This window comes from Neoarius graeffei, chromosome 23, assembly GCF_027579695.1.
Source record: "Neoarius graeffei isolate fNeoGra1 chromosome 23, fNeoGra1.pri, whole genome shotgun sequence".
Classification (NCBI taxonomy): domain Eukaryota; kingdom Metazoa; phylum Chordata; class Actinopteri; order Siluriformes; family Ariidae; genus Neoarius; species Neoarius graeffei.
The window spans coordinates 34,981,790-34,995,759 of record NC_083591.1 but is presented as its reverse complement, the minus strand read 5'-3'; the positions used below and the strand labels follow the sequence as shown (position 1 = coordinate 34,995,759).

General features: G+C 38.1%; 1 protein-coding gene across 3 annotated transcripts in view; it reads left to right on the top strand.

The window, feature by feature from the left end:
• LOC132871692 (ephrin type-B receptor 1-B) overlaps positions 1-12,430 on the top strand; it is a 940,976-nt gene extending 928,546 nt beyond the window's left edge. For all 3 annotated transcript variants that reach the window (XM_060906104.1, XM_060906105.1, XM_060906103.1), the window contains 2 exons: positions 4,137-4,292; positions 10,911-12,430. In XM_060906104.1, the coding sequence (XP_060762087.1) occupies positions 4,137-4,292; positions 10,911-11,019 (265 nt within the window). In that variant the 3' untranslated portion in view covers positions 11,020-12,430. The remainder of the gene's footprint in view (positions 1-4,136; positions 4,293-10,910) is intronic.
• Positions 12,431-13,970: the final 1,540 nt, after the last annotated feature.

Genomic DNA, 13,970 nt, shown 5'->3' with positions numbered 1-13,970 from the left:
CCCCATGGATGAGCTGTTGCAGTAGAAACAGTCCCTGTGTCCAGAATTGCTCCCTACTCACTATACAGGGGACTATATAGTGGGGATGCCATTTTGTAGTGCTGTCCGAAACCTTAGTGAGGATTATTTACTGTACACCCTATATAGTGCACTCAAAGTATCCCACAATGCATCACGAAAAGTAGTGTACAATGATGGTCACTAACCAAAGCAATATATCCCATCATGCATTACGGTTGCGCTGAGAGAAATCAAATTAAAAGTCTCAAATATGATTTAATAAAAGGCAGCGGCAAAGAAGAAAGTATTCAGCCTTGATTAAAAAAACCTGAAAAATGCAGGTACTTTGTATTGATTAATGTGGGAAATATGCTCAGTATAATATGGATTTATCACAAAAATACATGCATGCATTTATTATTTTGAAAACCCACTAGTTGACTGATCTGGCACGTTTTAATTGTGTGACAGTAATGACGTAAATACCAGCGCGACGAACTAGTGTCTGAAAGCTTTTTTTTTCCTTTTTTCATTTTACCAGTGAGCTCACTACAGAGTCCTCTATATAGTAATTCCCTATATAGGGAGTAGGGAGTAGTGAACAAGTGAGTGATTTTGGACACAGGGAGTAACATATTAGAACCAGCATATTAATATAAACCTGTGATTTGCTTTGCAGCCAATACTACTGTCAGAGCTGCTGTTTAATTAATTATTAAATTAAACACCTTCTGACCACTCAGAATGAAGAATTCACCAGCGCTGTGGTCTAAGGAAGTGTGAACATGCACAGTGAACAGTAAGACGCATGGTTGTGTTTGAGTTGAGAGAAGAATACATCCACAGGGTGTGCAAAACAATAAAGTCTAATGATCTCCCCTTAATAAAAAGACTAAATCTCAATTAAAAAGCAATATATTTTTTGTTTCATTTCATTGCATTTACCAATGGCTGCTCCATTTTATAAATGGTTTTAATTTTGTATTCTCTAAAATAAACATTAGTTTATAAGTTGTAAAAGTAGATACAGTACACAGTTGAATGTTCAAACTGCAGTCCTAGTTTTTAGTCTGAGTAATGGAAAGCAATGTGTCCAAATCCAAATTTCTTCCAGCATATTGCATAGTTTGCATCAGAAAATATAAAATATGAGTAGCTGCTGAAAGCTGAAATGTGCTGACAACAACAGGTGGATTATTAAGCAGAATATGTGACATAAGCACATTACACTACGCTGTAACATGTCTATGTTGTTTAGAATGGATTTCAAATTATGTGTTAGTTTTGTTATTAGTGTACCTTCATCCATCTGAATTTCTGGAAGACTGTATCGCTGATATGTTTTACCTTCTATGATGGTGGAATGAGCTGACAAGCTTTATACTTTGTCTCAGGGGTTCTCAAACATTTTGCCTTGTCGGACCTCTTTAAGTGTAAAATAAATTCCACAGCCTTCCATGGATACAGATTTATATTACAAACATAATTCAGTCATTTTAATATTAGTCTGGCGGCACGGTGGTGTAGTGGTTAGCGCTGTCGCCTCACAGCAAGAAGGTCCTGGGTTTGAGCCCTGGGGCCGGCGAGGGCCTTTCTGTGTGGAGTTTGCATGTTCTCCCCGTGTCCGCGTGGGTTTCCTCCGGGTGCTCCGGTTTCCCCCACAGTCCAAAGACATGCAGGTTAGGTTAACTGGTGACTCTAAATTGACCATAGGTGTGAATGTGAGTGTGAATGGTTGTCTGTGTCTATGTGTCAGCCCTGTGATGACCTGGCGACTTGTCCAGGGTGTACCCCGCCTTTCGCCCATAGTCAGCTGGGATAGGCTCCAGCTTGCCTGCGACCCTGTAGAAGGATAAAGCGGCTAGAGATAATGAGATGAGATGAGATAATATTAGTCTCATTATTTAAAATGACACAGTTATGTTTGGTGGTTTATCGGATCCAGAGAGCATTCTACCCCCTCAAACTTTCCACTAACAGGACACCATCCATCCATCCAGCTATACCATTTATCCATCAGGGTCATGGGGAAAGCTGGAGTCAATATCAACTGATTTCAGGTGAGAGGCAGGAATAATCTGGGCGGGTTGCCAATCTGTCACAGGGCTAACATAGAGACAAATAATAATTCACACCTATGGGCAATTTGAGTAGCCAGTTAACCTAATCCACATGTCTTTGGACCATGGGAGGAAACCAGAGCACCTGAAGAACATGCAAACTCCACACAGAAAGTGATATCAGTGATCAGTGATATCATAGATGCACATTAGAAAATACATACTTATAGTTACACTAGATAGTCTATTATCCTACACCAGAACATGGCTGATAAAAAGACATGTACTAGAAAACCAAGAAACAATGTGTATCAAGCAAAAAATGACAAGGAAGAATGACACAGAGATTAGAAATGTTATGGTAGCATGCTCAATAGCACAACACAACCAAAGTCCTACACATTCACTGGCTGGTATTTAAATGGTGTACTTGTATATGGTATATTCCACACTATTCCTTATAGTAGTAGTAGTAGTAGTAGTATGCAGTATGAGATGTGGTGGAAGATTATCATTAAGAAATTATCGTTTGTTATAATACAAAGTCCTGTGACCACTTGGAATAATGACTTTACACTATTTTACTTTTGTCGAGGGCATTTTCGGTTTCTGGGGCTGAAATGTGTTAAGATTTGGTGACGAAAAACATAAATGCCAGGAGATGGCACATAAAGCCTTTATAGCAAAATAAAACCACTTTAACCTTAATTTGAGAACAGGAGTGCAATCAAAATACAATCACACCCAAAATAGTTACAAGTCTGTTGAAATGTATCATGCTACTGAAAAATAAACGCTACCAGACTATTTAGCAAGGGGCCTTTTTTTTAGTTTACTTACCAATATCATTTAGTTGAACAATTGAGATTTTTACAGATACAGTTGCATTGTATATGCAGTATGACACAAAATTAGTTCTAGTTGCACACCGAGAAACTTGGTCAGAATAATTGGCCAGAACTTTAAATTATAATGTTGTTTCAATACTGTATAATTTTAAAGCAGGGTTTAGTGTAAATAGCATGCATGGTATGTAATTTTGAGCACCATCACTAACTGAGATAAGTATGGAATCATTTCTGACATATATGAGAAAATATTATGTAGATTTGACTCGTAATTATGACTTTTCCTTTCTTGACAGTGATTTAATATCACACAATTGTGACTCTGTATCTTGCAACTTTAAGTTTATATTTCACAATTACATCTTTTTATCTCATAATTGTAAGTTAATATTGAGAGATCTCACAATTATGACTTTTTATTTTACAATTGTGCAATTTTTATTGTTTTTACTGAGTTTGTTTTAGCAATACTTTTTGTCTTGCAATTGTGAGGTATAATGCAATTGTGATATCATACAAAAACGACAAACACATGACTTTTTATCACACATTTGATAATATCAAACAATTGTGACTTTAGTTCTTCTGTTCCCAGTAATCAAACCACAACAAAATTGCATATGCAGCAGTGTATATACAAGGAATGTAGCCTACTAGCTGAAGCATTCTTTTTAGTGGGAACTAGGCATAGCCTAATAAGCAGAAGCACAAAGTCATACCAACTTATAATTATGAAAAAATATCAAAGCTGTGAGCTATTAACCTGCAATAAAAAGTTGCAATTGTATAATATTAACTTGTAATTGCAATCGATAAGAACAGAACCTGCAACATATTTGGAAAATTATACACATGTGGTAACAGGGTGTGGCCAGGACACAGACAAATGACAGATCAGGGGGCTCAGTGTAAGAGCTAGAGCATGGCATAAAGAAATCCATGACATTAATATGAAAACTATGTGGCAATCATGTTTATATATGAATTTATACCCTCAGTTACACAGAAAAACAGTCCAGTATAATATAACAAGTGGCATGTGTATACACTTTCTCTCAGGATGTTATATTTTCATGCATATCTGTCAGCTAAAGTAGCATATGCCCTTCTGCCAATAATATGCTGTGTATTGCATCTTATTTCTCTGGTTCAACAAGTTCAGGAATTGCAGGGTTGTCTTTTTATGAACTGAATAACTGAAGCACTCTCCTCCTCTCTGTCTCTGCAGTCCGTCTCAGCCACTGTTGGACAGGTCTCTCCCTGACTTCAACACCTTCAGCTCAGTGGAGGACTGGCTGTCTGCTATTAAGATGTCTCAGTATAGAGACAATTTTCTCAACTCTGGCTTCACTTCCCTGCAACTTGTCGCCCAGATTACTTCAGAGTGAGTCTAGAACTTGATGTAATCATGACATATCACTGATAACAACTTTTAGGGCAATCTGGTATTCAGTCAAGGTGACTGGATTTATATCCTGAAAAGCTTATCCTCACAGAATCAGAAATGATTCTCAGCAAGCCTTCATGAAGCTGACAGTTTAGAAATGAAGATTAATTTAAATAAATAAATACATAAACTTGAGGAAAGATATTGAATTGTATGTTATTGCAAGCAGTATGATTCTGTCATGTTCTCGACTATATTATTTTCTCATCCCAAAAATGTATTATTTATCAGCCATATACACTAATATGTGCTACAAATTACATTTAATTAGCATGCATAACTGTCTAGTCAGAACTCATTGATTTTAACTCAAAAAAAAAAAGTCCTGTACGGTGCATTAAACATGCATATAATATATAAGCTCTCTCTTTACCACAACAGACCAGTTTAGCGTCTGCATCACTGCTGACGCTGCCCCGATCCATCTGTCCAACTCCTGCTCCCCCTTACCCTCACTTGTGTACAAAACCCCAAGATACTTTCTCCTCCACTTTAGGTAGCAACTCCCCCCTGACCCGAAGTAGGCACTCCACCTGTTTCCGGCTGAGTGCCATGGCTCACTTCCGTGGCGACTTGGAGGTACCGATCCTCAGCCCAGCCGCTTTGCACTCAGCTGCAAACCAATGTCGTAAAGAGAGAGCTGAGCCAAAAGGCAAAGCTCTCAATTTACTGGTCCATCTACGTTCCCACTCTCACCTATGGTCACGAGCTATGGGTAGTGACCGAAAGAATGAGATCACGGATACAAGCGGTAGAAATTAGTTTTCTCCGCAGGGTGGCTGGGCTCTCCCTTAGCAACAGGGTGAGAAGCTTGGTCATTTGGGAGAGACTCAGAGTAGAACTGCTGCTTCTCCACATCGAAAGGAATCAGTTGAGGTGGTTCGGGCACCTTGTTAGGATGCCCCCTGGACGCCTCCCAAGGGAGGTTTTCTGGGCATGCCCCATGGAGAGGAGACCCCAGGGCAGACCCAGGACACGCTGGAGAGATTACATCTCTCGGCTGGCCTGAGAACGCCTTGGTATTCCCCCGGAAGAGCTGGTGGAGGTGGCTAGGGAGATGGAACTCTGGGCTGCTCTGCTTGGGCTGCTACCCCCGCGACCCAGATCTGGATAAGCGGTAGAAAATGGATGGATGGATGGATGGATGGATGGATAATATATAAGCTATGTGTGTCTATTTAGTACAATATATAAAGTATGATTCTGATACATGATACTAGTTATTATGTAATTTAATTATTTAAAATGAACTACCAAATACCACTAGATAACAAAAAAATATAATTAATGTCACAGCGCTGTTGAAGTCTCAATTTTGATTGGTTAAAAGGTTTCCGTTATTTTTTCTACAACAGCATGGCTTGTTTTAATATGTTGTTATTTAATTAGTAACAAATCCTTCACTGTGACTTGTATAGCAGAAACTCAATATAATCTAAGCCTTTGGAAACAGTCATAAATAAGGCAGTTCCTTTAAGATTTCCACCATAGGAAAATCTTCAGGACAGACCACTTTGCACTTTCTCTGCAAAATGACAAGCTGCATTTTCTATGTCTTATTACAGTCAAGAGAAAGTAATGGAAGAACTGTTTCCAAAAATGGCCCACAAGGAAGGTGTTTCAGATCAATGAAATAGATAGATAGATAGATAGATAGATAGATAGATAGATAGATAGATAGATAGATAGATAGATAGATAGATAGATAGATGTGCACATATTCAGAATTGATGAAACCCCTTAGAAAGAATATCAGATAGAATATTACCTATAATGGTCATGTTGCAAGTACAACCCCAATTCCAATTAAACTGTAAATAAAAACAGAATGCAATAATTTGCAAATCATGGAAACCATATATTTCATTGAAAATAGTACAAAGACAACATATCAAATATTAAAACTGAGAAATTTTATTGCATTTTGTTTTATTTTTTAAAAATATGCTCATTTTGAATTTAATGTCAGCAACACGTTTCAGAAAAGTTGGGACAGGGGCATGTTTACCACTGTGTTGCATCACCTCTACTTTTAGCAATGCTCTGTAAATGTTTGAAAATTGAGGAGACCAATTGCTGTAGGTTTGAAAGAGAAAAATTGTCCCATTCTTGCCTGACATACAATTTCAGTTGCTCAACAGTTCAAGGTCTCCTTTGTCATATTTTGCGCTTCATAATGTGCCAAATGTTTTAAATGGGAGACAGGTCTGGACTGCAGGCAGGTCACTTTAGCACCTGGACTCTTTTACAATAGAGCCATGCAGTTTTAATATGTGCAGAAAGCGGTTTGGCATTGTCTTGCTGAAAGAAAGAAGGCCTTCCCTGAAAAAGATTTTGTCTAGATGGCAACATATTGTTCTGAAATGTGTATATATCATTCAGCATTATGGCTTCCCAGATGTACAAGCTACCCATGTCATGTGCACTAATGCACCCTCACACCATCATAGATGCTGGCTTTTGAGCTGCACACTGATAACAAGCCGGATGGTCCCTCTCCTCTTTAGCCTGGAAGACGTGGTGTCCACAAGTTCTACAAAGAATTTCTACTTTTGATACGTCAGACCTCGGGACAATTTTCCACTTCGCCTCAGTCCATCGTAAAAGAGCTTGAGCCCAGAGAAGGTGGCAGTGTTTCTGGATATTGTTTATATCTGGTTTTCACTTGCATTTGTAGATGCAGTAATGAACTGTTTTCACAGACGATGGTTTTCTGAAGTGTTCCTGAGCCCATACAGTGATTTCCACTACAGACATGTGTCTGCTTTTAATGCAGTGTCTCCTGAGGGCCTGAAGATCACAGGCATCCAGTGTCATTTTTCAATTTTGTCTCTTGCATAAAGAGATTTATCCAGATTCTCTGAATCTGTTAATGATATTATGTACCATCGATGATGTGATCCCAAATTCTTTGCAATTTTACTTTGAAGAATGTTATTCTTAAATTGCTGCACTGTTTGCCCATGCAGTCTTTCACAGAGTGGTGAACTCCTCCCCATCTTTACTTCTGAGAGACTCAGCCTTTCTGGAATGCTCTTTTTATACCCAATCATGTTACTGACCTGTTGCCAATTAACCATATTAGTTTTTTTTTTTTTGTTCCACATTACACAACTTTTTCAGTCTTTCAATCCCCTGTCCCAACTTTTCTGGAATGTGTTGCTGACATCAAATTCAAAATGAGCATGTATTTTTCAAAAAAATAATAAAATGTCTCAGTTTCAACATTTGATCTGTTGTGTTTGTACTATTTTCAATGAAATATAGGGTTTCCATGATTTGCAAATCTTCACATTCTGTTTCTATTCATGTTTTACACAGTGTCCCAACTTTTTTTGGAATTTGAGTTGTACTACTGAGCAAGGGTCTACTGATGTATGTATGAAAATATAGCTTCTGTAATGTAAGCAAACGAAGTTTACAACATTGTATAATGTTAGAACATTAAATCTAACTATAAAAGGATTAAATAAATTTGAAATCCTGGAATCACTGGCAAATTGATATGGGTACAAAACAAAATGTTCTGTCATGCTGTTATAGGAAAAGAATTCAATTTATTTCTTGCATTATATATACAAAAGTGCAGAGTGCACTGGAAACTTGTGTAAAAGTGTAAAGTAGTGTAAAAGGTGACAATTACATAAGCAGTACAGTGCAGAGATTCTATTGGCAAGGTGACATTATATTAGGTTGAGTAATAAGAGGAACTGCTGTAGGAAAGAAACAGTTATGAATAAGTGAGCTATGATTCATTGATTTTTTTCCCCCATTGGCCTGAAACACCTTCGTAGCAGGCCGTTTTTGGAATAGACTGCTTGCAGGGTGGGAGGTGTCAATAATGATATCACTCCACAAACTACTCAATTTAATCTGAAGGTGTAAACGTTTAGGATGTAAACAGATAGTAGCTATTAGTATATAAAATACTATTGATGCAACTGTTCCTGAGCAAGGGCTTACTGATGCATGTAGGAAAATATAGCTTCTATCATGTAATAGAATTCTGATATTTTTTTAGGAAAATATCTTCCTCTCGTCCAGCTTTGAAAACTTGAAATGACATTTCAATGTGACTGAAATCATATATATAATCAAACCTGCTCTAAAACTGAAACATATCTATGCAGATGTCTATTTTTATTTTGTTTTTGATTGATTGATTGATTGATTGATTGATTGATTGATTGATTGATTGATTGATTGATTGATTGATTGCAAGGAACAGCAAAGAACTCACTGCAATCAGACACTTCTGACATGCATGTGCTATTTCTCCTCATGTTCAACAATTCTAGAGAGCCAATTTTTCTTCCGTCTCTTGACACACTTGTGAAGATCAGAAGCTGTGATGAGCAAACCACTTTTGTTAGAAGTGAATTAGTGAACCTGGGCTTAAAGACTTACAGGAGTACTGGCACACGCACATACAGCTTTCATCTGCGTTCATAGTCAGGAGTGTGTGGGAGTTTTCATTCATTCATTCATTAATTCTGTCATTCTATTTGTCTCAATATCTTTCAACCTCTTTTCTGCCCAAACTCCTGTACTTCTATATCTTTAAAAGTGAAACTGTTGCCTTATCTTCCTCTCTATGTTTTTTAGTATCTTTAGAATTCTCCATTCTGTACTCTTCTCTATTTTCCATTTCTCTGCCTCTCCTTTTATACTTATTTCTCTTTGTGTTCCTCTTTCTGTAACCCCTCATTTACTAAGATCCCAAACAGACAGATATACTGTAGTTGATGTTTTGCAAAGAATAATAGCATGATTTATATCACATGCAAAGTAATGGAAGAAAACAATATGCAATTTAATATGTTTTTTTTTGTGCTATTAGTTCTTTATGGACATTACAAGTTCTGATTTTTGGAAGCGTCAACCTGGAACTTGCCACATAGTGTTTATTTGTACACCCAGAATAACTCAGCCATATCGGGTAAAATATGCAATGAAAAAGAAAATGAGTGTGTATTCTTTTTCAGCATCTCCTTATGCTGTTGGCATCAGATGAGCAAAGGAATATTATTATGAATTAATATTTACATTCAATATTGTCATCATTTGCTTATTATTTTAATGTTTTTGATAAGTCTTATCGTTATTCAAAACCAGTGTGTGGTATAATTTTGTCTTCAGTGACCAGAAACAGGCTTCTGCCAGTTTAATATGCACCTGTTGATCATACTAGTTTGCACATGCAGTCACTTTTCTGCAAATGACTTTTAGGTGAAGAAAATCACATTGTGGGTGTAAAACCACCCTGTATTTGTGCATTTGTAATTTTTGGCAGCTGTGTCAAGTCTGCCCTTTTTTTTTTTTTTTTTTTAAGTTGTTTGAGAAACTAAAAGAAAATAAGAAAAAAAAGGAGTGCTCACGAAAATGTGTTTTTTTTTTTCATGAGATCAGTCTGTCCAATTTTGAAAGCTGATAGGAATGGAGCACAGTGGTTTTCTTTTGTTGTAGCCTATCAGCCTCAAGGTTTGACTTGTGCATTCTGAGAAGCTTCTGCTCACCATAATTGTAAAAAGTAGTTATTTGAGTTACCATTACCTTCCGGTCAGCTTGAACCAGTTTGGCCACTCTCCTATGATGACTTCAACAAGGAATTTCCACCTACAGAACAACACATCAGATTTTTTTTTCACTATACTGTGTAAACTCCAGAGGCTGTTGTGTGTGAAAATCCCAGGAGATCATCAGTTTCTGAAATACTCAAACTAGCATATCTGGCACCAACAACTAGTAAGATCATGTTTCCCCCATTCTGATGTTTGATGTGAATGTTAACTGAAGCTCTTGACCTGTATTGGCATTATTTCATGCACTGAACTGCTGCCATATGAATGAGCAAGTGTTCCTAATAAATCAGTCAGAGAGTATAATATAATATAATATAATATAATATAATATAATATAATATAATATAATATAATATAATATAATATAATATAATATAATATAGATGCATATGAATAGCCAATCACAAACCAGTCCCATTCCATCTGCAACCAGCTTTGACATATACAGTACCAGTCAAAAGTTTGGACACAACTTCTAATTCAATGCTTTTTTTTCTTTATATTTATTAATTAAAAATTAATAATACTTTTCATGTCTTAAAGTAATGATGGGCTGTCATTTCTCTTTACTTAGGTTAGCGGTTCTTGCCATATTATGGATTACTACAGTTGCTGAATAGGGCTATTTACTGTATTTTTGCTCTTTACTATTTACTGTTTTGATGAACTCAAACACATAAAGAAGGCGAGAAATTCCACTAATTAACTTTGGCCGAGGCACACGTTAATTGAAAAGCATTCCAGGTGACTACCTCATGAAGCTGGTTAAAACATTTTGGGGTTCTTTTAACACCTTTTTGTTGACTACATAATTTTATATATGTTCCATATATTATTTCATTGTTTTGATGTCTTCAGTATAGTTCTACAATGTAGAAAATAGTCAAAAACACATAAAAATGTATGAGTAGGTGTGTCCAAACTTTTAACTGGTATTGTATGTTTATGGTTGTGTCTCATTTCTTTCTGACAGAGACTTGTTGAGGATAGGTGTGACTCTGGCTGGCCACCAGAAGAAGATCCTGAGCAATGTGCAGACCATGCAGATGAGCCAGTGCCAGTCTCCTACAGCACTGGCATGACTACAGCAGGCGCCAGTCGACGGGCCAGGCATTGTGCTCAGCTTGCAGGAGCGGGTGAGCACTGGCACGTCGGAGCGCGCCAGGGTTGAGACGATCATTCTGATCTGATAAAGAGACACGCATGCGGAGACACACACTACAGATCAGTGTGTCTATAAAGAGAAAACAAAACAGGAATACCTGTCTGTCTGTATGTTCATCTGTCTGTCTCTGGCTGTACATACAGGATATCCATCTGGCCATTATTATTAAATCAAAAACAGTCAATCCATTTCTTATACCAAGGACATGTATACTATATTTGCTTCTCTTTCAGTTTGCTCATTATTCATCATGCTGATTCTTTTCTTCTCAGTGATTTTTAAACTGTGAGTGCAATTGAGAACCTACTACAGAAGAAAAAAAAAACTCTTCCGATGCACTTCTTTTTTCATTGTTGTTGCTGTTATATACGTATTTTCTTTTCTATTGAAAGAAAATACTGCTATACCTCGTCCTCTGCTTCCCAGCATCACTACCTGACAGCCGGCTTTGCCAAAGGACGTCTTGAACGGCCTGTATGTATATCTTTAAATAAATATATCTCTGGAGTAAACCTTCATATTGAAGGTGCTTTGTAACAGATACATTATGTGCATACTTTTCTCCTGCTTGTGTTTTGGGCAAAGTGTTCATTGCCTGGATAATACTGGACTTACGGTAGACTCCCAAGAAAAGGAATTTAATGTAGTCAAGCCGGGGAAATTAATTAAAGCCGAACAGGATGCTCTTCAAAGATTTGTGGCTGTCTAGGAGCCAGCCACTGTATAAATGTGATTTAATTGTGTATAAACAACTTGTAGGGTAAAGCAAATGAAATCTTCAGGCTACCAAACTGGACAATGTATATTGTAGAAGTGTCCATGCTGATGAACACTTAAATGTACAGGTTCTTCTTCTTCTTCTGTTTATGTTCTTTTTCATCCTTTCCTTATGATCCTCTCTGGCTTTTTCTTGTTCCTTTGTGCTGAAGTGTTTGGCAGAGTTGTCTACGGATGTGTGTGTGTGTGTGTGTGTGTGTGTGTGTGTGTGTGTGTGTGTGTGTGTGTGTGTGTGTGAGAGAGAGAGAGAGAGAGAGTGTGTGTGTGTGTGTGTGTGTGTTCGCTACCTAAACTCTCTGGTACATCCATGTTAGTGTTATTGCACTGTTTAATATGCTGTACTGCTGTTCGTCTTTAAAACAGGGTCTTCAAAAGTCGCTAATCAAGTGTTTACATGTATAATGAACTGATGAGCATATAGTCAGTTAGTGCTAGGATGATCAGCATAAGTCTTTCTCTCGCTCTCTCTCTCTCTCTCTCACACACACACACACACACACACACACACACACACACACACACACACACACACAAAAAAAAAAAAAAACACATGGTTAATGTGTGGGGCATGAAGCACCATATGTGTTAAGATAACATTGTGCACAAGGTCCCTGACACCAGTCTGGTGCAAAGAGTGACTGGTCATCTGTGGCTAGGCTGTACATCTGCACGAACCTTTGCTAACAGATGCCCAGTGCCCTGCTGGCTTCGGGCTATGTCCTGCTATCTCTTCTTTGGTTGCCACGGTGAGCAAAATGAAAGGAACAAGACCTTGCATTCTCTTCATGGGGATGGCAAAAATGATCATATTCTGCTGGCTTGAGATGAAGACGGAAGCATTATTCTACTTTAGAAGTTAATGAGCAAAAGATTCAGGATGAAAGTCTGTTTGCTGAAAGAAAATGCTATCTCTCTCTCCTTCCCCCCTCTCCCTCTGTTTCTGCCCTTGTTTTAGGCCTTTTTCTCTTCTCTTCTGTGATCAATATTCACAATGGTGAGAGTTATGAAAACACAGAGAGCTTTCACAATCCTGTGTGTTAGCAATCAATGCATGTGTGTTTAGAGATCACCTTTTCTTGTTCTTCTTCCTCTTTGAGTTCCAGTGCTGAAAAACAGGACAGGAAGATCTCTGCCACTAAATTGTTAGAGAGGGCTGGACCATTGTTGGACTTCTAGTGGACATGGACTTGTAATAAGCTGTTATGAGATACTGAGAGAAAGATGGATGGATGGATGGATGGATGGGTAGCTGGACAAGTTGCTGAAAGGATGGATAGAGGGGTGGATGAAAGAAAGAATGAATGAGTTGTTGGTACACTATATGGTGAAATATTTGTGGACACCTGTCCTTCATACCAATATGTGGGCCTTCTCTAAACTCTTGCTTCAACTTTGGAAACCAAGAATTGCATATAATGTCTTTGTATGCTGTAGTATTACAGTTGACCTTCACTTGAACTAAGGGGCCCAAACATGTTCCAGTATGTCACTGTCCCTGTGCAAAAGGCAGGGTCAATGAAGACATTGGTTCAAGTGGCAAAAGTTTCCAGAGAAGGACTCAAGTGGCCTGCACAGAGCCCTGACCTCAACCACACTGAACACCATTGGGATGAATTGGAAAACAGACTACCCCCAACACCTTCTGGCCTGACATCAGTGCCCAACCTCACTAATGCTTTTGTAGCTGAATGGGCAATTCCACAGAACAACAACACACCGACATTTAGGCCCTGTCCACACGGCAACGAATTCAGGTGAATCCGATGCAATTGTTTATCGTTTAGGCCTGGCGTCCACACGGCACCGGCGTTTTGGGTGCCTCAAAATGCAATCTTTTGAGAACGGGTCCCAGAGTGGAAAGATCTGGCAACGTTGCCGTTGCGAAGTCGTCTGGATGAGTAGAACGGATTTGTTTACGATGATGTCACAACCACATGACTGTCAGTGCTTCACGCCGGGTAGAAGTGTAACGAACTCGATGCGAGTTGTCAACAAATCCTATAACTTGGTTCATGAAACGTGCTTACAAAATATTTTCATTGTGAATATTTATTGTGTAATGGTGCAAAGTGAGAGAGAGAGAGAGAGAGA